Source organism: Periophthalmus magnuspinnatus, chromosome 15 (assembly GCF_009829125.3).
Source record: "Periophthalmus magnuspinnatus isolate fPerMag1 chromosome 15, fPerMag1.2.pri, whole genome shotgun sequence".
Taxonomy (NCBI): Eukaryota; Metazoa; Chordata; class Actinopteri; order Gobiiformes; family Gobiidae; genus Periophthalmus; species Periophthalmus magnuspinnatus.
Window position 1 is genome coordinate 6,314,172 of NC_047140.1, and position 27,859 is coordinate 6,342,030.

Here is a 27,859-nt window from a genome sequence, read left to right on the forward strand (position 1 = left end):
CTACTTCCTGTTTATCGGACAATAAAATGCGTTATAATTAGATGCAGACAGAACAGACGTATATTGACGTACGGGTACAGGGCCTTTACTTTCATAAACATAACAATACAGACTAAAAAACAAAGCAAAAATGTCAAAATTCCTTCCTTTAAAGTTTGAACTCTGCTCCAAACCACATGCTTTTACTGACATTTGACCGTCTGTAGACCTCTCCATTAAAAAGAGCCGAGATGATCACTGACTATTAGATAAAAACACTATCTCTATCTTCATTGTGGTGAGTTAAACATGTGCTGCTCGTTTTCAGATTCATATGTGCTGCAGTGACTCAGACATTAAACCAAAAACCTCCCTGTCATGCATTTGGTTTGAATCCACTGGCGGTGCCCACGTGTCCAGATGGAGCCAACAGCCTCTCCTCTGACATGGTAAAACACACAAGTGGCATTTTGACGGGCTAAAATTAAAAACTGGACCTTATCAGAACAAATATGATTCACGCTTCTCTTTCAGAATCCAAACAAAAACGGCGGTTGTCCTTCAGCACATGGGCTCAGAACATATAAGGTTAGGTTAGGATGGACCTTTTCACATGTGGAGAAAGCCCGAATCACTGAATTAATAATTACGCTCTCTCTTCTTGCATATGGCAGTGTCTGAAAATAGCGATCTCAGCTATTTACAGTGTGGCTTTCAAACCAGTGAAATGGAAACCAGGATGCAAGAGGGATGGCTCATGGGCCAGGCGGGCTATTTCAGCTCATTTATGGGAATAGGAGGTTTTTATCATGCATGCTTTGTTCAGTCATGGTCTCAGTAATAAAGAATGTGAGCTGATCAAATTATCTACTATTCAATTCGCCTTTGATTTTCTATTTTTGAGGCATTATTTGTTAGATAACATATAACACAGACATATATAAAAGAATTATACTCTAAGGGGACTGTATGTCGTCTGAGCTCTTACTGTTTTAAAGCTGACCTACTCTGCAAAATGGACTTTTCAGAGATTTTAACCATGTTATAGTTGTTTTCCCTCACCATTTACTGACTCAAAGGTTTATTTGGAGTGATTTGTGCATGTTTGATTAATCTTTTATATTAATATATTATTTACTTTCCAGATGCCATATTGAGGATAAATCCCTGTTTTCACCAGCATACGCCCACTGCTCTGTACTTATTTCCTTCTCCAATTTTATTTTCTTAATCCGTGATATGCGCAGGATTCAGCAGCACTGCGTAGTCATTTTAGTACAAATGAAAAAAAATAAATAAATCTGTTTCTTGCGAGCATGGTGTGCAGCTATCCATAGCAACAAGTCTTTGTTGTGACGACAATAGCAGCAACATCAGCTCCCGTTGGGCACCATACTTTTCTAATGTGGACGTCAGCCAACTTTTTTATTTTATTTAGTGGTTTGAGATAAATTTTGCAATTTAAAATCTGGAAATTAAACATAATGATCCACATATGTAATAGATTATAACTATAGAGCACACACAAGCACAATAGGTTTGCCTTAACAAAAAAAAAAAAGGAACCACAGTCACAACTGAACCTGTGTTGCCAGTGACTTAACCTGCAGACAGAGAAGTTCTCATTCTCAGTTTATGGACAGGCCTCATGTGAAAGCTCAGAACTGCCAGAATTCACTCTCTGAGCTGCAGAGGCCACACTAGCACTGATTTATGATCAGTTGCAGGTGCTGGAGTTTAGGTATTGACCATTCAGATCAGAGGGAGGCATTTTGGGTTTTTTTCCAATAGGTGTTAGTCGTTAGTACTGGAAAACTAATGAAGGTCTCATGTGAGGCTCCTTCTGCTTGTCTTGAGAATTAAAGCACCAAATGTCAACATCAGCAACTTGGCCATCACATTGTTATCAGTAAAAGCCATATTTGATTGCATCACTTGTATCTAGGGACACAGCTAGGCCATCCTGATGAAATTTGAAATAAATATTCTACATACCTTCCCTTTAAGTGCTTCCAGCTCTCTGCCTTGCCAATAATATCGTCAAATACCTTGCAACACCAACAATTCCTAAACACTGACAAACACAGAGCCTCATTCACACTGCAGTGACACACAATGGGGGTATTCCGTGAAGCGAAGTGAAAGCCTGTCCTATTTGGGTAATCTGAGTTTGTCAAATCCTCAGTTTTGTTCCATCAAAGTGACTAACCAGAGTTGCCGTAGTAACAAGCACCCAGGCACAAACCTGGTTGGGACCATGCTAACTGTCAACATTATTTTAGCTTTGTCTCCAGGAATGTCAAAAGAAACATTTTAATCCAACATTTCAGCATGTGCACTCCCCCATCTGTGTTTAATCCACACGTCTCTGTCTGAATACTGTTTAAAAATGACTTAAGAGTAGTGTCGCCTGAGACTTTTAATGAGCACCAGCCGTGTGCTCCTGCTGGACACATGTGGACTCTGCGCTCATCATAAAGGCACAAATCATATAAAAGCCTATGGCCATTCTTTCATTAAAATGATCTTGCGCATGTGTCTGTTGTGAGAGGCAGTACAGCTTCTGCACACAGACAGACGCTGTTTGGACCCTGAGGATGAGCTGCTTTTCAGTGGGTTCTCACTGAGCGCTCCCTCATTACCTCTGTCTATCTCTCCTCTTTTCCCCATCTCTCGCTCCCTGTCAAACCCAAACCGCCCACATGTATGCACTGATTTGATTGGCTAATTCTCATTACATGCAAATAGTTCTGTTATAGGCTTATTTCTTTCATCGAACGACTTGAGGATTAAGCTGGAGCTGGAGCTAGTTTCAGATCAGGATTTCAGAATAAGCCTAGACTTGTTAAGCGACTTTGTTGGAATACTCCCAATGGTACCTCTTCAAGAACATCAACATAAAGAGTTTAATTTTTAGAATAATTACTGGGGAGTGAGGAGAGAGGTAGCGGTATTTCTTAAAAGATAATGGCAGTACAATATAAAAAGTATCTTGTATCAAAACTCCACATATTAGTGCAACTCCATTAAAAACACATTATGTAGAATGAACTTTTTTGAGCTTTTAACATGTTACATTGTTGGCCCCTCATCAGAAACATGTCTGGAGTTGTATTTGGCCTCATTCAACAAACAAATGCATTGTTATTAGCATACATTCACAGGGATAAGGACTTCAAATGCAGACATTCTCCAGCAGCCAAAGCATCAATAAGACACAATGTCTTAAGACACTAAACCTGAGTATGTGTAAATCTATTTGTCCAAACAGGCTGGCACGACTCTGCTTATGTTAAATATGTTTTTGTTTTGCACATATAAGAACAGAGAGTGAATAAACACGGGGACTTTTGGGAGGTACTACAGTTTGCAGTTATGGGGTACAAAACCATTTACACTCCCCCAGAAACAATCTGATGAATTATGAATACCTCTATAACATTGACCAGCGTGCATTTTAGTAAGAGCTGATTTGTCTGAAGGAGAAGCACTAGACGCTTTCTTTAAGTCAATAACACGATCGATCCACTCTGGAGACAACTGCAGCACTAGAAGACCTGCTCCTGCAATGCAGATGGCACACGCGGCTAGCATTACCACGATCTATAGATGCTAGCACGGGACACTCAAACATACACGCGTCGCCATGTTAGTTCATTACACATGCTACACATTGAAAATAGTAGAGCTGTGGGCCTTTAGTCGATTAATCTGTGGATGGTGTCAACTGAAATTCATATTTGTCAAATAATAAATTTTTGGTATTTATATGTAAAAATGCAGATTAAACTCATTAAATCTGTTTTTATATAAATACATTGTGTCTTAGTACTTTTTTCTGCATAAATAATAATAATAATGTTTTTGCATAAACTCCCATGTAGGTGTAGACTTGTGAGTGCAGTTTGGTTCAGATACACAGAGATACTTAATAGTTTTTTGTCATGCCCCTTTTTATTCGATTGATCGATCAGAAGAGCATGTCTTTAGGTAACCAAGAATTTCTGTAATAGACTATAGGCCTAGAAATAAAATAAAATAATTAGCTGGATAGCCATGTAAGCCCGAGGCAGATGACCTCTGCTAAGTCCACTCTCTTTCCTGTATCTGAAGTCTGTGCTGATAATTAAATACTGGCCCGTGATTGGCTGGTTAGATCACATGATGTGTCAGAGCTGCTATGTCCTGTCTGATATGTAACACAACTGTGCTGTTTATGGAAAAAACAATATCATGAAGCACACAAGGACCATGTGTGCAAAATGTACAAGAAAATAAATGTTTAGTATTTAGCTACACTAAATATCACACTAATTATATGTCAGTTGCCCACAGCAGACTGTAAATACAATCTTCTTCATATTATGCTGTTCTCTGATCTATGTCATAATGTTGTTTCCTCATCACAAACAGACCTGGAGTTTTGTTTTGTTTCATTCACACATGTTTAACACACAAACCCTGCAGATTATGTTCTTGCTCGAACTGAAAACACTCTGTTCCACCTTGTGATGTCATGAGGTAACACAGGAAGTGCTCCACTGTTTTTTGTTTTTTTTTAACTCCATACACCTTCACTAGAATCATCTGGATGATTTCAGCTCTGGAATAGCCAATCTCTACTGAACTAAAGGTAAAAGCTGTTAACATGAAAATTACCCCTAGTTAGTGGAACAGACCATTTTGATCTTTGGAGATGTGGACAGACTAATAACACAGGATTATTCAAACGTGTGAATGAAACAAAACATAACTGCAGGTGTGCTTTTCATGAGGTAACAAGATTATAACATGGCTAAAAGCTCAAGAGTCAATTTAGCATAATACAGGAGCTGTAAATACGAGGCAAGGTAGCTGATTTTTGCTGTCTTGTGAAAAGCAATAGTTCATTTTAAACAGTTTGAGGTGGTGCAAAGATTTTCCTCAATTACCTTATGCATTCCGAGCATCCTAATTATTCCCCACAATGAGTTTATACGAGCTTTTCACTACTTTCAGAGATCAGAGTGGAGTTTTATTGTCACGATAAACCAAGAACAACTAGCATGCTAAAAGAGTGCTTCCTGGTTCATGGACAATAAAACACTTTATAATTGCCCTAAAGCATCTACTGCATGATTTTGGTCATTTGTGACAAAAGATTTATGATCATGGGCAAAATCTTGAGTTGTAGTTAAAAATTGTGGGCTGTATGTCTCAGAGTGAAACCGGGACAAAGATTAAGTTTAGAAACTTCATACCACCAAAGACGAGCGGAGACAATTGGGTGCACCAAAACATGATTTGGGTGCACCAAAGCCCACCGCTTATTCAAGCCATATTGTCCTGGATGTGCAAATTATACTATATACTACACAAGAAAAAAATAAACAATATAATATTTCAACGGCTATGACTATATGATTTGGTCACTTCTAATCTCATTCATAGTGGAAATAGCAAATATACTTGAAATTATTACCAAACTAAAAGCATTTGGTGTGCAAAAACTCCTTATACTGGTACAATTTGTTCAAAACATTACTACTCATAAGCACAGCTGAAAAAAGATCAGATGAATTATAAAAAGTTTTCACAACTGGCAGAAGAACAGCCATCCCAAATCATATTATGTTCCAAGTCAATTAGTGTAAAGATTATGTGAGTGTGAAGCAATAGCAGACAGCGTATTGTGCTAAGAATGATAAAGATTCAGATGCAGGCACCAGCAGTCTAGACCAGGACTGATCTGTCTCTTTGGTTTACATTACTGCAACACAATTAGGCTCATTTGATTAGAGCGGCTCGGGTCTTCACTGTGAGAAAGCAGACATTTTAGGAATGAGAATTGTTGTTATTGATGATGGATGAGGATTACTTTACTCCAACATGACTTATGTCTGATTAAAAGTAGAGCTAAAATGGATATGGGAGGTACAGTCAATAAATAGTTAACAAGTTGGGTAATTTGTTGGATAATTTGTTGGGTTCATCAGGTCATCAGAGTACACATATCTTTGTAAAAATGTTTAGAGGCTAAATGAGATGTGATAAAGTGAAACCTCCTGGGGTCAAAATGAATTATAAAGTGTTCTATTGTCTCCAAATCAGCATGAAAATCTCTGAATGAAAAGCTCTGGCCTCTGAAAGTTGCCAAAAGGACTTAGATATCTCTGTTTATGTCTGTGGGGCGGACATCTAGGCTGATCCAAAGTTTCTGTAGCGCATTTCGAGTGTTCTTGAGTGTGGTACATCGATTTGAAAAATGTGAACTTCTGACAAAATTTGCTGTGCGTTAACGAGTTTGAAGAGTCTGATTTCAGTGTGAGCTCCGCATAAGGATGATGATCGGAATTGGACCATTTCAAACTGTTTAAAATGATAATCGTTCTGTTTATCGTGTTTTTAAGAGTGTAAAAAAGTACAGCGCCTTTAAAGCTGCACCCAGTATTGAACCATGACTGAAGAACATTTCAGAATGAACCATCAGCCCTGTCCACAATCATCTCTTCTTTCACTCTGATGTTAAACGATAAAGAAACAACAGTCTGGGATAGTTAAAGGCAGCTGTTTCCTCAAGGTTCTCATTCGACAACATCTCTGATCGGATAAAATTGTGTGTCCATGGCAGTTGTTTCTTTATTGTTCTCATCCATCAACATGTACAGGTTATATAACTGAGCGTTACACTGTTTTTCCTCAGCTGCTGTTATGTGAGCTACAGAGTTAAAGGTGTTTTCCTGCACTAGAAGAAAAACAAGTCTGGTACAAGTCCTTTAACATGGAATCACTGGAAAACTAAACGAAAACAGGAAGTAGCATCTTCTACTCAAGCCTAGTTTACATTTCTGTTTTCCAAAATGGGCGAAATGTCAGAGTGATTTTGTGAACTGAAGTAGGCTACACCCACACGGCTCACATCCACTGCAATATTTGATTCACAAAGGGATGCTGCTGGGAAACGAAAAACAGGAATAGCTTGAAGAGTTGAACTACTGTGTAAAAGATATGACAGGCAAGCTAACTCCATTGTGCGGCCATGCTAATACTAAAGGTAACTGTCTGCATTAGCAATAGTCTGTACAATCCAAGTTTTATTCTTCTCTTGATTAAATGACCTATAACAGAGGTGTCCAAACTTTTCTCATTAGGGGCCACATATAAAAACACAGACAAAACTGAGGGCTGATTGAGGACCATAGACTGGTCACCAATACAGTGAATACTTCAAATTTGTGTGTTTATTACAAGTTTGACTGAGTCACAAGACCTTTATTGATGCTTACATCCTCAATGGGACACATTAAATATTTGATATGGCCTTGTTAAAGTAAATTGTCAGAAATGTACAGTAAAAAGTATTGTTTAAGGTAACATGGGCCATGAAAAATTGGTCCCCTGGGCCACAGTTTGGGCATGCCTGATCTACAAGAATGAGATAAGCACAATCCAAAATTTTCTGAGCACACAAGAAAACTCAAAATGCATGAATTAAGGTACTCAAAATACAACTTCAAATAGGCTACAGTTTTACAATCATTAGGAAAGCTCTTAAAAAAACACTTTTGCATAATTTCTTACTTTCAGACAATGCGCAAAATTTTGTGCTAACTTTCATTCAAGAAAGCTATGTATATAACTGCCAAAATCTCAAAATCAAGACCTATTCTGCATTGAAATGACTGTACCTCCCATTAGCACAAGACCCCATCCAGCTACTCTGACATAAACATATGTAACACATCCACCAGGTAGCATCTCCTATGGTATCGTACAATAACCCCTGACATAATGCGAGCACATGCTAATACCGCCTAGCTTCCACGATCTTCCATGTTAGCTTGTGTGTGCGTAGATATGTCCAGAGGGATAGAACTGGATTTGGGTTCAGTAATCGGGAAACTGTTCGTCGGGTCTTCATGCTAATTGGTCATGACGGCTAGGCTAGGCTAAGTGACAAACAAGCGGGAGAGCGGGCGGGCGGGCAGGCGGGGGTATTTTTAGCCCCAACCGCGACCTAACACAGAGGGGATGGTGACAGGTGGGGAGAGGGGAGTAGCGGAGATTAAACAAGGCTCTGCTGACTTCATCTGAATCATATTATATAAAAGGCAGAAGACACGGTTCAAAGAGCAGCAACTAGATTAGGCAATGGACAGAGTGCGCTAACGGGTATTATGAAAGGAGAGGAGGCTTACCTTCTGTAGACTAGTGGGGTTTAGCTGGGTTTTGTCTATGATCTTCACAGCCACCTGGAATGACAAAACAGAAAGAAAGATGCATGAAATGTTAATAAAACATGCGAAGATAAACCTTTGGCTGTATTTGCTGTACCAAAAAGGGTAAAACAGAAGTAACTATGGGTTTTAAAGAGTATTATGTCACTTTTTGTGGAGATGGAGATGTTAATGTGTTGCCTAAGAAGTTTTACAGTCACTAGGCTTTGGCACAAAACATCTATCTCCATGGAGACAAGGAAGAAACTCCACCAGGCCCAGTTACAAGCCAGATCTGTGAAGAGGTGACCCGTTTACAGTAAGAACACATGCTTTTTTGAATAGCAATGTAAACACACGTAGCATATTTGAGTTATTTTGGCACTATATAAAATCGATTTGATGCTGTACAGTTGGAACGTTGTACGAAAGGTGATAAGGTCTCCAAGTGCACCTTTAACAAAAACTGCTAATTATTCATTACACCTCAAATATAAGTCTTCCTGGGAATAAATTCTCCAGTTGCTATGTGCGTATATAAGGTGTGGCGGATACACTTTCAGTTTGTTAAATATCTTATTAAGTTACCATTCTACAGTGAGATTGCACCTTTGTCAAAACATATAGAGAACTCAAGCTTGAGGCCATCACTTCTCACACATTCAACAGCATCTATTTGATACTAATGGACTCGGAGTAAACATCGTATTTGCCCTTACGCCAGAACAGTGGATATGCAACTATGTCTGCAGGCCATAGACTGTATATAGATGGACATAGATAACCTGCTCATGGTGTTTTTATTTCATCATTTTGTCCGTAAATAAAGGTATGAACATAAATGACAGCGAAATAACATTCTTTCTTTCCCTGAGGTTGGCTCCCGCAACAGGTTTGACTGACAGTGCACCTTGTTATTGCCCAATTTGGAACCTTACCCGACACCGTTTGTCAAAAAGCGCATGCCCAGATATGTTGGTTAGGACAAATTTAATCAAATAATTTCAAATAATTTCAGAGCAGAGCCGACTTCATAAGTAAAAGAGCTAACTATGATGATTATGGTCAAATTCACATATTTTTGTTGCTGTTTTTAAGAATAAACTTGGTGGAATTGTCAAACTTTGATAAAATACATTTAAGCTTCGCAGGACACATATTCAAATGAGTTAAATGGGTTAGATTAAAGAGATGCCAAATCAGACTGGGTGCCAAATTGGGCAATGACGCCTTGTTGCTAAGCATCTGCCAAACCAAGGGGTGGGAAAGGGCGAGGACCTTCAGCAACCTTTCTCCTGGTTTGCTCTTTGGTTGGAAACTCAAATTAGCCTCTATAACTGCTAGCCTCAATGTGCTTCACTTGGCTGCAGTCGTTCGGGTGACTTCACACTCACACAGTCCGATTCTATACACAGTCTATGCTGCAGACTGGTGTTCCACTGATGGTCCTATATTCTCTCATCCAATAGGCAGCATTCAGTTCTGTCCATCCCCCAAAGTGCACAATGCCAACCAAGCATCAGCAACTTCCAGCCCGATCCATACTGCCGACTCACCAGATAACCTTTTAAATTATACATAAAGTGACTGACACAAGCACATTATAACGCGATTGCACCAAAAGGAGAGAAACGCTCGAGCTCGTCGCGTAAAGTGGTGGCGTCTGTTTGGTAAAAGTTATGCAGATGTGAGGATGGCTGGAAATGAATAGCGCTGGGAGTTTATTATTGAGGGTTTGCGGTCAGAGTCGAGTGATTACAGTGTTGTGTTGGTTAAAAGCACTTAGTTTGCAGCATAGGAGAGCACAGGGCTTTTTACAGATCTTTTCCTAACATAGATTTTACTGTTTACACTATGGAGTAGATAGCTTCATTGATTGTCTAATGCAGTTTTATAAGAGGTTCTGATACAATATACTGATAAAGAATGAATGGATGAAAGATGTGAATGGTCAAAGTTTGCAAATCACATAAGTGGCTATTTAGGACATGTCATACCTGTATCAATGGGGTCTTGTTTACAGCTATACAAACTGTAGACCTCTCCAAATATGTTCTGTAATGCAATGGCTTCTGTGTCATCTCACCCAAATGACCATTGTTAGTTTTGTAGATATAGATTTTGCAAATTACTTAATAGATCTACAAAATTTTGAAGTCAGTTATTGAAAGTTACAGCAAAAATTAATGCATCAGTGTCAAGAAAGTGGTCTTTTAGTTTTTTTCTTTTGATTTTTGACTTGTATTGTTAATCAGAGCAATGAGAGGAAGGGCTGGGAGATACGCAAAAAAAAAATCTAAAACAATCTTATTTATTTATCCCAGTTTTTACTTTATTTTTAATTTATTTCATTAAAAACAAATACATATTTTTTCAATATTAATTCATGAACATATGCATAAAATTTAACACAAGAAATAGTAACTGGGCTAGAGATTAACCCATATGTTTTTTTGGTTTTTTTTTCATAGCTGATACCAATTGATTAGAATCCAGAGCAACCAATAGCTGATGAGCTCTGCTGATATTTTGAGGCCAATACGTAAGGCAGATTTAAATAATTTTCCCCAAATTATGTCATTAAAATTTACAACAAACTCTCCCCAAGCCCCTTTTTTTTTTACCACAAACCTTTAAGAGACCTGCGTGGCCATGTTTTGTGCAGCTATCTCTTTAAATTAAAGTGTTAATATAAAACTTTGTGTGTATTTTCTAGGCAGCAGAACAAAAATAAAATATCGACCCGGATAAGCTAAAAAGTCAAAATATCAGCCAAACAATATATCAGTCTATCTCTAGTCTGGATCTGAAATGATTAAATCTTGTTTTGATTAAAATTGTATTAATCGCACAGCCCAAGAAGTTAAGTTATGGCCGCAAAATGGGGAAATATGTTTTGAATGATGTCCTCCACGTGAATTTAAGTACAGACTATGTAATGCAGTACCTTGAGATCATGACTGCTTTGAAAATGAAAGAAGGTCAAAGTGGTAACCATTAGTCACAAACAAGGAACTAATACAACAATGGGGTTTTCAACATGGAACACTGTATTTCCTCCTCTTCTCTACCTTCCTTCACTTGTCTGTTAGTGGCTACGTTTACATGCACAACAAATACACTTTCTCTTTATCTGCTGAGGTATGCACCAAAGCCTATTCATCCAGTTTCTTCAGTAAGTACTGCAAATTGTACTTTTATAATTGTTTCAAAGTATAGACCATTTGCCAACAAAGTGCCCCCTTGTTACAGACTGTACTGCAACGATGGTGCAGTGTCAAGTGGAGCGTAAGTGGATTTAAACTGGCCCTGATGAACCACAGTTAGAGTCATTGTTGTTCTATCCAGCTGTGTTCCTAATCTGAGAATCACAAATGCCACAGACAAAAGCAGGAAGTAGCATTAGCTCTGATTTAGAAGGTTTCAGTGCTACAGGCTTGACAGACATATGAGTTTGTTTGTTTAGTTTCACATTTCAGACACTGATACACGTGGCAGAGGAGCATGGTAAACAATTTGAATATTTCGGGGGATGGGGATGTAGCAATATCCAAATTTTAGAGTCAGAAAAGCTTTATTGCTCTTGTCAAAATTCATAAAGTAGAGGAGTATATTTTCGTCACTATATTAACCTTACAATAAAAACCTGTTGTTTAAGTGTCCTGACAAATGTGCAAAATGTTATGGCTTCAAAAGTAACCTCTGTATTTAGTGCGCTTAATTGCCTACAACCATATTTTGAACTGAGCTGCTAAATTTAGAAGTACCTGGACGACTAAAGGGGAGATTAAGGGGAAGGAGTCTGGAGGTATATGGAACAGTGTGATTGGTCTAACAAGTAACCACACTTCAAACGCCGCCCCTGCAGCCAGACACTTGCAATTAGAAACAGCTGGCTTTAATCAGGGCAGTCTTGCGTGATGTCACATAGTACTTAAAATTGCAGTGGCCACAGGAGGCAACGCACGCTTATTTAGGCTGTTTTAGAACACAGTTTAACACACATTTACCTAGTTAGTACTAACATGGTGAAAAAAAAAGAACTATTAAAACGCCACATACACAGTTCAGTTAAAAAAAGTGTAGATTTAGTGTAAAAAAACAAACAAACAACAACTTTACAACAAACTGCCACTAAATGCCATTCGCTGTCATATCTTGAGCACACAAACGAGATAGTTTTAGCTGTACAATCTGGCAACCCAAAGTAAGTTCATTCAGCTTTGTGATTTGATTATCAGCCTGAGAACCAAAACAAAACAGTGTACGCTTTTCTTTTTTTTTTATCTGCACTAAAATAAATATTTGCACAAGCCTTAATAAGAAAAATCCAAACATTCTTTATCGTACTCATAATTTTAATAACAGTATTTTCTTTGTGTAGCCAGCATTCAAACGGAGCAAAGGATCATGGTCTGTGATGCCATTGCCAGTGTGCCCTACAGGTTTGCTGTATCATTTTATGTAAACATCCATTGTGAGACATAGCTATAAATTTCTACTCAAGATATCAGCAACACGGTTTCATCTCCGGCCATTATAAAGGATTCACAGCTGCTATATACTACACTGTGATCCCCTCTGATAAGTCTGGTTCATTGTGTGGAGTGTGGCTCTGGCTGCAGTCTCTATCAGCCTGTTAAAGGGGTGCAACAAGAGAAGAGCTGACTCATATACAGCGCTGAGAGCAGGGCTACCCCGCATCCACAAGTCACTGCAGGATTTCACAAAGTACATCAGAAGTAATACAATACTGGCTCGGATGTACTTACAGAAGAAGTTACAGGCAGCATGACTTTAGTGATTTACGAGTGTGTTTCTTGTGAGCAAAAAGACAGGACTGAGTCAGAACTACACAGAGATTTGAAAAGGACTAAGCCGCGACTAAACCAGGTGGAAATGTTGGAAAATTTAAATCTTGTATTAAAATGTGTATGAGGGGTACAGGGCTGGATACACTTATGATTCTCCCTACTCCCTTTTGAACATCGAGCTATATGAACAAAATAGTTGAAATAAAATCGAAATATTTATGAATCTATATGAAAAATAGCACATGCTTAGGTTATGATAAATACAAAATGTAAATAAATATATTTTGGGGCCAATTTTTGTTGCAATAGTGGGGAGGTTTCTGGTATTTGTTATGTAATACAGAAACATTTGAGCTGTAAAGGGATGAAAAAGTAACTTTCAAGTCTAATTATTGTTCCATTCTTCTATTTATTTGTTGCAGCTCATGGTTTTTAATGATACTGTATAAACAAAATAAAAGGTTTACTGGGATTATCCTGCTTTGTTGTTATTGCGTCAGTGGCATAAAGTAATTTCTATATTATCGTTTATCGTGATATTTCTCTGTAGCCATATATCGTGCTTCAAAATGTGTTATTGTGACAGGTCTACTTAACAGTTACAGTGATATAATGTGTGAATCAGCATTTTCTATAAACTCCTATATAGCCCCGTCACAATAATCACTATATCGACTTATCGTTCTATACATGACACATGGAACAATCATTTTTGGGGGTCAATATTTATAGTGGCATTTTTTATTAGTAATAGTGGGGACATGTTGGTTATTTTTCTGTGCTATGATGAGATTTGAGCTGTGGAAGTTGAATTATGAACTTCTGTGACCCATTACAGATACAAACTAACTACATATTTCATTCTGCTGTATATTTTTTGCAGTTATTATATATATTTTTTAACTATAAGTACATTTAGAATAGTTTTTTGAGGATCCTGCTTCAAAGTTATTGCATCAGTGGCATAAATTACTGTCACTATTGTTGTTTATCTTCTATTTTCTTGTGTTCATGTGTTATCGTGACAGGCCTGCTCATACTGGTGGTTTTCCGACGCTAGACTGTGATGACGTCGTACTCTCAGACGGGGGCATGAGCTAGAATTTCCTATTGATTACATTGCACTTTGCCATGAAATATCCAAAGGTAAATGCACAAATGTTGCAACTGATCATTTCTATTAGCGTCTAGACCCAAAACCTACAACAAAAATCTACATTTTAACAATATTCCTTTAACTTCCCCTATCCGTATCAAACATGAATGGCCTATAGAATGTTGTGTTGTCGTCTGAACTACATACGCACGTTTGCTTCTCGCCCTTTGCATCCAAAAGTCCTGCTTGTTTATCTCTCTGATGGATTTAAGAGTGAATAATTCAGCTTTGCAGTGACAGAAGGCCAACGCGCATCACTGTTAATTATTCACTGCATTTGTAACACACGGCCCATATGCTCCCGTACCAAACGCAGCACCCAGGCAAAACCCTTACAATTCAAAATAGCAACAATGTCAACACACTAGACCTGTCACGAGAACACATAAAATAAAAAAAATAGAGAAAATATAGAAGACAAATGATAATATTGGAATTAATTCAATAGAATTATCTCCAATTCTAAATGTACAATATGAGTTATAGAAGTATGCATTCACCCCTCTACAGCTCAAATCTTATCGTTATACTGAAAATCCCAACTTAAACTAAGAAAAACTACACACAAATATTAACAAAAGCGCTATGTTACTAGTTGTGCGTTGAAGAGATTGGCATCACCTGTGGGTATAAAGTAGCTTGTGCATAGACACGGGGGAACTATTCAAACGCACTGAAAGGTCATATGGCAAAAAAAAATGCGGAAGACGCGTTAAAGGGTAAGGCTCGGTGTGCATTACCTTTTAGACTAGGGATGTGGTGGCATATGAGAAAAATAGGTGATATCAGCCAGGCACAAAGCCCATAAAAAATGAAACAACGTGAACAACAGCTATTAAAGGCCTATTTTTGCCCATGCATTTGAGCAAGATGTGTCTCACCTTTGTGCAGATATAGCGTATAAGCAGCTTTTGAGGTCAAAATAAGTCTGTTGCGTGCTGTTTGCATCTTGTTAGAAAGTATTTTATTGTCCAAGAAGTGCACGTTAGCTTGTTTATTGTTGTTGTTTGTTGTTATTGTTGCCATGCCAAAATTCTGTAATCAAGAGTTGTGGTGGAAAGGGAAAAAAATTCATCATGATGAATAATTAGGATGTTCAGAATGCATAAGGTAAGTGAGTAATAACTAATTCTGTTTATTACAGTTTTAAGTCAGTAAAAAAAGAGGTACAGCGCCTTTATATTGAATTTTTATCCTCTTGAAATTAGCCTATAACTTTTACTTTCTCGCTTCTGTTACTTTCCCACTGATAAACTGTGTGATACAAAAGAGAAACAACCTATTTGAAATGAAGTAGGCTAGCCAACTGCTCAAAATGATATTGACCAGTGATCAATAATACAGTGCCTCCAGTGCACAGTCTATCCAAATGTGTCACGTGGCCCGGATGGCACTCACTGATATTTGGTTTAATAATTATCTGTACACAAAGAATCTAACCATTAATCAAATATGGGCGTATCATAATAAAACACAGGAGATTACGATTTGATATACTCTGAAATACATATCCATTTATCATTATTTGTACAGGGAGAGCCCAATGAGGAAATACAGAAAAATACAAACAAAAACAAACAAAACAAATAACTACATAAATCCATTTAAAACAGTAAAAACCGCTGCAGGTGTGAGTATAAATGTTTATCACCAGATTATTAAAATGCATTTGCAGCACCAAGGTATCCAGTTTGTCCTTGAAATATATTCCATTTCAGTTCAGTGCGGCTAGTTTTTAGACTATACTATTGTCCAAGTATCAGGAAGTGTTCACATGCTAGTTGTTGTTAGCATCGCAGTGACGGCAAACTCAGCCCTGGTCTCTCAGAGTTGTGAAAAGCACTTATAAAGTCATCATGGTGAATAATTAGGGTGCTCTGAATGCCTTAGAGAAGTGAGGAATAAGTGTTGAACCAACTCTAAACTCTTTAAAACTAACTCATTCAATACTTGATACTGATTACGATACCACAGTGAAGATAAAACATAAGGAGCATAATGTTTTTTTTAGTAATAGAATGTAATTTTCATACATATGTGTTCTGATAAAGTTCAAAAGCGAGCTAAAACTAAACAGAAAAGCTCAAATTTAGTCCCTGCTCAAATCAGTATCTAGTTTCCATATTGGTTTTATCTGATTTTCAACACTTTTGACAACTCTAATCCACACAACTAGATTTGCTACTTCCAAGTCTGGGTTAGCACAAAAAAGTCTACCCAAATCCTGCCTCTCTCTCTCTTCCCATCAGCTCCAATTTTCCGAGGCGGGCCTATAGACTGATGCTCGGGAATACCGCTGGGACGTTTAGCAGGATGTGTTCTTTCCACCTGTTCTCTGCTCACTTGGCTCGTGTCTTTGCATTCTGATGAGTCAGCAGCCCCACACAAAGAGGAGCCTGACCTTCTATAGCTGCACAGAGACAGGAGCGCACAATAATAATATAGTTCTGACAGGAGCAGACAGGACAGGGACAGGGGCAGAGGACAGGGGCAAACAACAGGAGCAGATAACAGGGGCAGGTGACAGAGGCAGAGAGGACAGGGGCAGAGGAAAGGAGCAGAAGACAGGAGCAGCAAACAGGGGAGGACAGGAAGGAGAGGAAGGGGCAGAGGACAGGGGCAAATCAGGGACAAAGGACAGGAGCAGAGGACAGGGGAAGAGTACAGGATGAGCAGGGGACAGGAGCAGAGGACAGGAGTAGATGACAGGGGCAGAGGACAGGGACAGAGGACAGAAGCAGAGACAGGTGCAGAGGACAGGAGCAGAGGACAGGGGCAGAGGACAGGGACAGAGGACAGAAGCAGAGACAGGTGCAGAGGACAGGAGCAGAGCATAGGAACGGGATGGGGCAGAGGACAGGAGCAGAGGACAGGAAGAGCTGGACACAGGAGCAGAGGATAGAAGCAGAGGACAGGAGCAGAGGACAGGACGAGCTGGGGACAGGAGCAGAGGATAGAAGCAGAGGACAGGAGCAGAGGACAGGACGAGCTGGGGACAGGAGCAGAAGATAGAAGCAGAGGACAGGAGCAGAGGACAGGACGAGCTGGGGACAGGAGCAGAAGATAGAAGCAGAGGACAGGAGTGGAGGACAGGACGAGCTGGGGACAGGAGCAGAAGATAGAAGCAGAGGACAGGAGTGGAGGACAGGAAGAGCAGGGAACAGGAGCACAGGATAGGACCAGAGACAGGTGCAGAGGACAGGAGCAAAGCAGAGGAACGGGACAGGGCAGAGGACAGGAGCAGAGGACAGTAGTACAGTTAAGTTGAGGCTAGCCCCACTCACTAGCAATATGCTCTGAAAACGTAGTAAATCTTATCAGAAAGAGCGATCTGATCCAGTTTGTGGTTGTTCATGTGATTGAGTTTACTGTTGGTCACATGTTTTGAATGTAATGTAATGAGACGAGCAAAATATCAGGCCCCCATCTCAGTTATACCCACTTTGGTCTACTACAGAGACTACACACTCCACATTCAGGTTTATCTTTTCTTACTGGACCCACTGACAACATGCTGTATAAGGCATTACATATAGTTAAAGAAACATAAGCTGAACGTAGCCATGCAGAAGACCAGTGTCGCAAACACAGCTGATGTGAGTTATGTGGGCTGTCAGGGGGCAGCAGGAGGGCTGGTGCAGACGCAGAGCAGATCACAGGCCTGTCTTCTCCTGAGGGACACTGGCTTTAATTACACTCACACCAGGAGCAGCCCGTCCATCACAGACAGGTCCACTACAGCTAGAGAGTACAGGACTGGAGCAACCTGACTATCAAGTCCATCCAACGGCTCAATACAGAAGAGGCAGTTTACTGGAGATCTTAGAGAATGTGTAGAAGTAAATGTCTGTGTAATCCCTCAGTCCATAGCAAAAGAAAAAAACTCCATTCTGTCAACTGGACAGTTTTAGAGTGAAGATAGTGAGGTACAGATCTTAGCCAAAGAAAAGAAATGGTTTTGAGTTAAAGAGGTATTTTTGTTAGGAAAGACAATCTTTGAATTTTTGAACAGAAATGAGGGGCTTAGATATCAGTTATCTCCTATTTATAACTCCATCCTCTGACCTAAATCAAACAAGGGAAACAATAGTGATGGCTAGTATGCTAATAGGTCTGAGAGCACCCATTAGGGGCCTGAACGATTATGCAAAATATGACTCAGGCACAGTTCACACTTAGTGTAGTTCAACTAACAGAAGCTGTAAACAGCAGGTGTGTCAGTTTCAGTGTAGTTATCAGATATAAGGCAGTGTCCAGCAGTAACCTCACCAGAACTGAAAAAGTGGCTTGGATGAACAAATGTTTTCAATCTAAACTTTTGTCCAGTTGGCAGAATTGAATTTTTCTTTTGCTATGTAGAAGTAAATGATTTGATGCAACACCGACACATTTTAAAAGCATGTGTCACGTCAATCAAATCTCGTCAATCAAATACTAGAAGCTAGACATTATCAGGGTAGAATATAATGAGAAAGCTTTATGCTTAATAGAGCTAATACATCTTTTAAAGGTGCATTATGTAACTTTTCTGCCTGCTTGTCTCTATGGAGATGTTATTACTTTGCCTGAATTGTTTTACAGTGTGGCGTTAAATGTACCCTGCATTTTTTCAATCACAGGGATTATTAATGCTCAAAAATGCATGCGCTGCATCACCTGCTTGTCTCCATGGAGATAGATCAATTTAATGACATACTATGGAACATTCCAAGCAGGTGGTCGGAGGAGCTGATGGTGCAGATGGGCAGTCTCACTTCTGTCAGTTTGTCCCAGGGCAGCCATGGCTACATCAATACCCTACCACCACCAAGTCTGGAGTGAATGAACAATGCACTGTAAAGTGTCTTTGAGTATAAAAAACACTGTATGAACTGAATGCATCACCCTCATTATAATAAGTGGGGCACGATGTTCTAATTGTCCATTGTTTTCTGTTCTAAAATAATGGCATCCCTCTTACCTCTCGCCCGGTTAGGACGTGCCTGGCCAGCTTGACTTTGGCGAAGTTTCCTTTGCCGATGGTCTTGAGCAGGCGGTAGTTGCCGATGTGAGGGTGCTCCTCGGTGGAGGTAAAGGAATTGCGGCATCGCGGCAGGCTGTGGCGGCTCGCCGACTTGGTGGGCGGGGCTGGGGGTTCCGCAAAGCCGTCCACCGATGAATGCTGAGGAGAGAGGCAACATGTGTATTAGCACTGTATGTCTGATAGATAAAAAAATGAATCAATACACAATCAAACTGTTCACTTTTGGGGCTAGTTATTAAAGGTCCTGCACCTGATTTTTCCCAGTGTATTTGAGAAACATCTGTCAATCCCAGTACAGATTTATTATATAAGCAGCTGTCAAGGTTAAAATATGTCCACTGCGTGCTGTCCGTCATGCCATATCTACTTATAAAGCGTTTTAATGGGGAGATTTGTTTTTTTTTACCAGGAAGTGCAAGTTAGCATGTAAGTTGCTGTTAACTTTACTGTTACAACAAAACCCAGCTCCTGCGAGCTGCGAAAAGCTCTTATAAACTCATTACTATGAAACATTAGGTCAGAACGCTCAGAATGCATAAGGTAAGTGAAGAATAACTTTGGACCACTGCAAACTGTTTAAAATGAACTGGTTCTGTTTTTTGTGCTTTTTAAAACAGTAAAAATCAGGTACAGAGCCCTTAAGATTGATTTATTTTCAGTACTTTTACTATCTGCAAATAACAACAAACCAAACACTAAACCTGTCAAAATGACCATAAACTGTAATATTAAGTAGGAATGGGACAAGATTCCAAAAAAAAAACCCCAAAAAAAAACAAATATGTGAAACCAAAATTGCAAACTTAACTGGAGTATTTATTTACTATAGATTAAGTATAAATCTTGTCTTATCTTCTCATAGGCTCATTTATTGTCAGAACTGTATCTCAACCCGCCTCTACATAATTCATAAATTAATATGAACTAGTTTAAACAAAATTATAAATCAACAGAAGCAGTGTTTTTATAATGTAGGTTGAATATTTACAATAAACTATTCTTATTCGTTTGCATTCTTATCCCACTGCATTTACCAACAGTGCGGCAGAGTGGTGCAGTGGAGCGGATGTGCCAAGACAAGGAGACAGACTATAAAATAAAGCTTATAGACGACTGGTTCTCAAAGTGCGGTCTGGTTCCACTGCTGGTACACTGCACTGCACACTCTTCTGGTGGGACTCAGGAATCTTGTGCATTTCTACGCCATGGTTTAAGTCCAGTTAGGTTTAGTACTGGTTTATAACTAGTTCATTTTGGTGCTAGGACATTATTTCATTCTGGCTTTAGGGCATATGTAGACCTACTTTAATCCTGCATGTTTAGACTTGGGTTGATGAGCCTCTTTTAGGTATGGTTTAGATGTACGTCAATTCTGATTTTGACTGAGTTTACACACACACATACACCAGAAATCTGATCATTATCTGATACTTGGATTTATGAGATCATTAAAATGTCAACAGTGGCTTTGTTTACATGCACAATGCGAATTTGTTAACAATCTGATTTCTGAACCTTTTAAGATGATCTGAATGACATGCAACTTCCGAAATCTGATGTGAGTGATCAAAGGGACTGTGATTAGACAGAAATGAGATGATTTTGCTGTTTACATGTCATTTTAATAATCTCATAACTCCAAAAACATGATAATAATCTGATTCTTCCTGTGCACGTTACTGTAGCCACTTACGTCTGCTGTGAGTAATCTGGTTTCTTTCTGACTGTTCACACCTGTGCATGTTTTGACCAGGTAAATGACGTAAAAAGAGCAAACAAATGTGAAAGATTGAAAGTTATTTTACTTCCTTCCAAGTCCAGTGATTAACTGACATATGTCACTAGGTGTTTTTGATAATCAGATGTATTTAGTGCATGTAAACACACACCAAACATCTGATCTAATTATCATCTGATTATTCTAGTGATTTATTTCACACTGGCCATGTAAATGTACCATGTAAGGAGACTGTTTTGTCTTGGTTTAGGCCTGGTTAAGATCAAGCATAGTCCTGGTTTGGTTCTTGCTTTGACTTTGGTACTGGTTTAGCCTTACACAGATTCATTACATACACATAGATAGACCTATTTTAGCCCTAGTTTAGATCGTTTTAGTACTATAATTTCTGTTCTTACATACAGAATTATGTTTATGTTTAGTTCTGATGTGTTTTTGTCCTTCTTTGACGCTTTTAGACTTGATACATACAGCACATTTCCACATTCAAGTCACTCAAAGTACTTTACATCAAGGAAACACTCACCTATTCACACAAACAGTCATACATCAGTGTACACAGACACTGGGAGCGAGGGGGGTTAAATGTTTTGCCCAAGGACACTGACAGCATTCATCTGTGGGACCTGGAATCGCACAGTCAACCTGTGGGTCAGTGGATCGGGAGCTCTACCAATGATGTTTATGTCAAAAGCGGGATTCGAACCACCAACCTTCAGATAACTGGGTTAATATTAGTGAGAACGATTTCTGAATCAGCAGCTTACGGCACTGATTCTGGTTTTAAATTCACTTGGGACTTTCCACATTAAAAGACAAAATGACCTAATCCGCTGTCATTGCTATGGACAAAACAGTATGACACATTTAAGAGTGGACGCCCTCCCTCCTAACATCCTAACCTCCTAACCCAGAGACCTTATCTGCCCCAACACTAGATTAGATAACAAAAGAAAGTAAGTGCTCTTTATTTATGTGGCCTAGAGGGAAAGTGACAATGAGCAGAGGACACTTGTAGCTTCAGAAGTGCTCCCTACGTCACTGGAGCTGGGAATAAAAACAGCTCTTAGAAGAGGTGGGAGGGGGCTCGGTGAAGCTAGCACGGGCTGCACAAGGCTAACTGCAGAGGTCAACCAGGTCTGAATGAAAGCAGAAATATACTGAATAAAAGAGCAGTGGGGTTGTCAAGAGTATCAAAAATCAGATACTAATCAATAAACTAGTACTGAAACTAGATCTGAATAAGTATCAATACTAAAAAAGTCACATTCACAGGACAGAATATCTTTAGGATGATCCTGAGCTGTATTTTTCACAAGTATAAGACACACAGACTAGTATACACCCATGGAGCAGTATGGAACCAGCCTGAACGATTGAGGGATTACACAGATATAAGGACACATCAGGATATAAAAGAAAGTACTACTATTTAATGCTGAAAATTATATTCTATTGTAATCTATCGATACCGGTATTGAAGCTGATTCATTGCTCATCCCTCGCCTAAAGTATGATTAAGTCTCCCTACATCTGTACAGCTAATTTAGGACTAAGTACATTAAACTAAACTAAGACTAAACCATCCCATATCTGAGTTTGATCTAGGTCTAACCAGGTCTAATCCACTACTAATTCAGAAATAAACCAGAACTGAACTCTTGTAAACATGGCTTGGCTGCACATTTCAGTAGTGTACTTGGGGGTCAGACATCCCATGATCCTTTGCTGCTGTACCACACCCACTCACAGAATAAAGACTTGGTCTGGTTACCCAGGCCGGCGTGCTCTCGTTTCACTGGGGAAACGCTACACCCTGCAGGGCTAGCATCACCGCGGCTAACCTGTACACGCACCGGTGTGGAGGAGAGAGGGAGGGAGAGATGGAGAGAGAGACAGAGAGAATATTTTCCCTTATAAATCTATTATAGCATCGCTCTACCTGCTGGAGTCCAACTCAAGTGTATCTGTACAGTGAATCCACTGTTCACTGCATCTCACTCATTTGTCTGCTCATTAAGTAACACTGGCCTGGATGCACCTGTGCAACGGCCTCACTGTGTGATCACCTGCTAAAATGACATTATAAAAAGAAGAATAGAAAAGAAATGATAAACATATATGCCATAAACAAAGATTTGTCCTCTAGCAGACTAAAGTCAAACAGGAACAGGAGAAAGTACAGTAAAAGCCTGTCTTTCTGAGTAATACCTCCTTATGCAATGCACCGCTGCCGGTGGGCCCTGGGGCCTGAGCAGTCAAATATAGGCAGCAGATAGAGCCATGTGCTGAGCACAGCTTTGTACTTACCTGGCACTCTGTCTTTCTCACACTACAGACTACAGGGTTTTACACTCACATTAGACCTGCTCTCAACTCAAACACTGCTCTAGTCTAGAGACAAACTGCACAGGACTATATTTAACAGGAGCACACTGTCTATTTCTCTAATATATTTTCCATCGTGTTGCTGCTGACATAACCTGTCCTCACAGTTTCAGCCTAATTACAGAAAAGTATATTATAATAATAAAACTGCTTCTTATATGAGTAGCTCCTGTACAAATCTCTGTCTCATTAAAGATCTCACAGCTTTGCAGTGCGTGTAACACAATCTAACCCCGCGCAGCGCGATCACACTGTGTCTAGTCCTGTTTCCAGGAAAACAAGGGAAACCTAGATGTGTCAGAGCCTGTGAGTTGCAGCGTGCGCCCGGGGCCCGGGGCTGGAGCCCGGGGCTGGAGCCGGAGGAGAGGCTGTGTCCTCTCACACAGAGAGATTCCTGTGCACGGGGACTGGTGACCGGGCCGTGTGGCTCTGTTCGTGTACATAACGTGAGCTGTTTCATGAGAACAACACCTCCTCCTCCCGCTCCACACACACTCCACCACACACTCCACCACACACTAGTGCAGTTTCCACAAGGCCCAATAGGTGATGGATGTCACATTGCGATGCTACCAACTTTGCCATTGAAAGTAGGACAACATCCCCCACCCCCCGAAATACGGACTGCGGACCAGAACCTCCGTCCACACATGACTGAACCGAGTCCATAGATGTGTGAGCTGAACCGAGTCCTGGAGCCGAACATGAGGCTTTATTCCACTAAACGCACACTCAGTCCTGCGCGTCATTAAAGGCAGCATAGTGACGCAATGCGTTGTTAACGCGGTATCATGGACAAAGTGGGACACCGGGCCGAGCCGCACCGGGCCGTGCTGTGCTCTGGAACACCGGGTCCACGCTGTGTGAGCCGGGATAGAGATAAGCCCGGGCTCATTGGTGACTAGCACTGCAGCACAGAGCCCACAGCCTGCGTAAAGCTGCTCGTGCAGACGGGCTACAGCACCTCCATGTCCCCCCTCGGCCCGGACACGCCGCTGTCATCCGGACAGTAGGACAGTACTCACGTTCTCGGTGTCCCGCTCGTTCACCGTGGGCAATGGCGTTCTGGTGGACATGTTGAGAGCTTCGCAGGCCGCTCAGCGATGCAGCGGGCTGGGCAGAGCAGACACAGCGCGGTCCGTCGGGGCGAGTGGTGCCTGTGTGCCTGTCTACATCCCCTATAAACACCGCACAACAGCGGCCTTTTACCGCCGCATATCAGCGCCAGAGGCCCGCCGACACTCCGCTGCTTCGCCCGGGCTGTGGCACTTCCTCGCAGGTAGGCTAGCCGCAGACAGAGGAGGACAGAGGCTGAGGGAGAGAGGGAGAGAGGGGGCAGGCCAGGAAGATGCGTCGCTAGCGGACGACTGTGCGCAGCGCATCTCAAACCTCCCACAGGAAGGATGGAGCTGTGTCCCTCACACTGGAGCCTTTGTCTGCTTCATGGATTATTATTCAAGTCACCAGAAAACACTTAAGCATACACTCAGGGATGTGCTGTTTAGATTTGCTGCACAGTCTTTAGTCCCGCTGTGGAGCTTTTCCACGGCGCATGTGCAAATGCACTGAGGTTATAACAGAACATGAGCCCAGCTCAGGGTCAACTATGAAACATTTAGACATTTTATATAGTGATCACTGTGGTAAACAGTTGTGTAAACAGTTTCCAAAAGAGGCCTAGTTCAAGGGCAGGGTACCCGACAGGTCTGGCTCTCACGTGAAGACTGCGCCACCTGTTGGCCTAGTGGAGCATTACAGTGCTGTTTATTCATTTCCTGAGCAGGATGACTCACGTTACTATTAGCAACAGTTCAGCACAAATGAGGACACAACTCATTCACAAGGAACCCACGGCATGTGGTGCACAGGCCATGGCTCCACAGACACATACAGACTGGTGTTATTGTCCCACATGAACAACATGATGCTCATACACAAGGACACATTTAGTCAGGAAGAAAATGAGGCCAACCTATAGGCCTCAGACTAGATTTATTTCCTATTTATATTTAGATAGATGCTAGGCTATAGGAACAATAGTCTGCCAGTGATCTTTCAATATTATCACATTAATATTTACAATGATAGAAGACCATAGCAACTTGGTTGCTATGGTTATTGGGTAATATAGCCTTATATCATTTGCTTTCATCCTCACCAATAACCTTTCAGCTCTCTTCAATCAACCAAACCACTTATGGCAACCACGAGTCTGGTCATTATCTGTAACCAATATTGTGTAATTAAAATATAAGATTTAGAACATAAAAGCAGCATTTCTGTATTGAAGTGAACGTGTGGTTGTCAGTTTCCTGCCCCCACCCTCTTTCAGACCTGGTAACAAACAAGGGGCTGTATTTGACACAGTTTTCAGCAGCCTGGCTCCTGCCCCTCCCTTTCTCACTGAGTCTCTCCATACAAAACAGCATATTAAAGGGATCTGATTTCACATGTATGCTGCTATAGTCTATCCACAATATGTAGTAATGATATTATTATTAATATTTGCAGGACCCTGATTTGTTCTGTAGCAGCCTAATAATAAGAATAACCAGAGGCCTAATAAGATTTACAGTTTGGTGCAATTTTCAGCATAACCAGAGCACATTTGTAATAAAATATAAAGCATGGCAGATTACATGCATATGAAGAGAAATTCTCTGATTTCCAGTTCATAAAATATTCATGACATTTCTGGGTGTGGCTTTTGGTCAATAATAGAGTTGTACATGCACTTTCTGTCCGCTAGATGTCAGGCTTTAGCTGAGACAGGTTAAATGTGCAATCACATGGGGCCAAAGCAATGATGCCCAGAGCTTCAGAATGAAAAACTGGGGCATAGTCGGGTTGGGTGTTTGATAATAACAAAACTGTGAAAAGAGCCTCTAGTTAATAATATGACTATGCACTCTGGCCCATTCATGACTTATTCACATTATTCTCCTTTTGTGAGTCAGTATACACAGTAGGCCTACAGATTTTTGTGTGATTTTTGAAGCATATTTTTCTGTATTTTAGCTAAACACATTTTTTTTCAAGACGATTTTTGGCCCTCTTCACCATTCCTGAGCATCAAATTGATCAAAAATAGGGACACCTGGGACATTTCTTGTATAAAACTGGGACAAATCTGGTTTTGGATAAATCTGCTGGGACAGGAGAGACAGGCTAAAAACTGGGACTAAATAGGTACACCTGCACACCCTACTTATGAATGAATCAATGAAGTTTATTTTTTGTTGTTCCCATTAAAAGAAATACATTTATTAAAAAAACTAAATAAAATAAACATCTGTACGGGTTGCAACCAAAAAAAGACTGGGCTGAAGCCTCTTGCTCATGTCAGCCCTAACACCACATGACAACTCTACAATACAGTCACAGCATAACGACATCCATTTACTTTAATCAATATCTTAACATAGAAGTCTTGTCTCATATAAACTCACTTACAACTGTTTACATGGATGAATACATTCACATTTTAAACTTTTGTTGTTGTTGTTGTTTTTTGTTTTTGTTTTTTTTGGATAGAGTTTTAATTCACTTAAATTCATCATCGAGATCATTCCAAAGTCTTATTCCTGAAACAGACACATCTCTTCCTGACATTAGTTCTTATTTTACTAGATTCAAAGTGAAGCAAACCTCTTCAGTTCTAGTGACTATTTCTTCATTTAAAGCAGGTCTGGATGCCTACGGGCATGTCCTCGTTCATAACACAACTGTCAAAACTTTTAACTTAACTATGTCCATAAATTTGAATATATTCGTCTTTATAAATAGTTCATTAGGAGGATCTCGGAATCCTGCTTTATTAATTATTCTTATTGCTCTTTTCTGTAGTCTAATTATAGGATCTGTGTTTTACAGGCATTTCCCCACACGTCTGAGCAGTGAGGTCGATAGGGAAGCACGAGTGGCATAATACATGCAGGGATTTCTCATTCAATACAGATTTGGTTTTATAAATTATACCAAGAGTTTTCAATATTTACTCTTGATGTAGATGTGGTTTCCAACATGATGATGATCTATGATCACTCAAGAGCTTTGTCTCTTAAACCTGTTCTATTTAAATTATTTTCCAAAACACATTTATATATAGTCTATATATTTTATAATTTGTCTTACTGGATCCTAAAATCATACATTTTTCGTCTTCTTGTTCAATGATAACTTATTTAAATCAAACAGTTTTGTATTAACTCTGTTTCAGTTTGTGAAATAAACTAATAAACATCATGTCCCGAACAATATAAATTTGCAAAATCTTAAAAAAAAAAAAAAAAAAAAAAGAATACATTATTTTGTCCGTGAAGGGAATATAACCTCTTCAGTCTATTCAGATAACGAGGTTTAAAACACTCAGACGAACAGAGAATAGTGTGATAAAAAATGAGTCACATGAGGGTTCTCCACCTGGAGGCCCCTCATGTGAGGTACCTCCATCCACAGTGTCCTAAGGGTACACACAGAGGACAAAAGATGTTTTCAATGTAACAATACTAAAGTTAAACACTAAAGACACCACATTCTCCAGTAAACTGTGATCAAGTGGAGGTG

The 27,859-nt window shown here is 39.9% G+C and overlaps 1 protein-coding gene across 3 annotated transcripts in view; it reads right to left on the reverse strand.

Annotated features, from left to right (window-relative positions):
* Positions 1–24,648, reverse strand: part of mark1 (MAP/microtubule affinity-regulating kinase 1) — a 73,353-nt gene extending 48,705 nt beyond the window's left edge. For 2 of the 3 annotated variants that reach the window (XM_055227355.1, XM_055227354.1), the window contains exons 1-3: positions 24,319–24,648; positions 19,105–19,305; positions 8,157–8,210 (exon numbers count right to left, since the gene is read on the reverse strand). In XM_055227355.1, the coding sequence (XP_055083330.1) occupies positions 8,157–8,210; positions 19,105–19,305; positions 24,319–24,369 (306 nt within the window). In that variant the 5' untranslated portion in view covers positions 24,370–24,648. The remainder of the gene's footprint in view (positions 1–8,156; positions 8,211–19,104; positions 19,306–24,318) is intronic. The other variant, XM_033979799.2, reaches the window with a different exon arrangement.
* Positions 24,649–27,859: the final 3,211 nt, after the last annotated feature.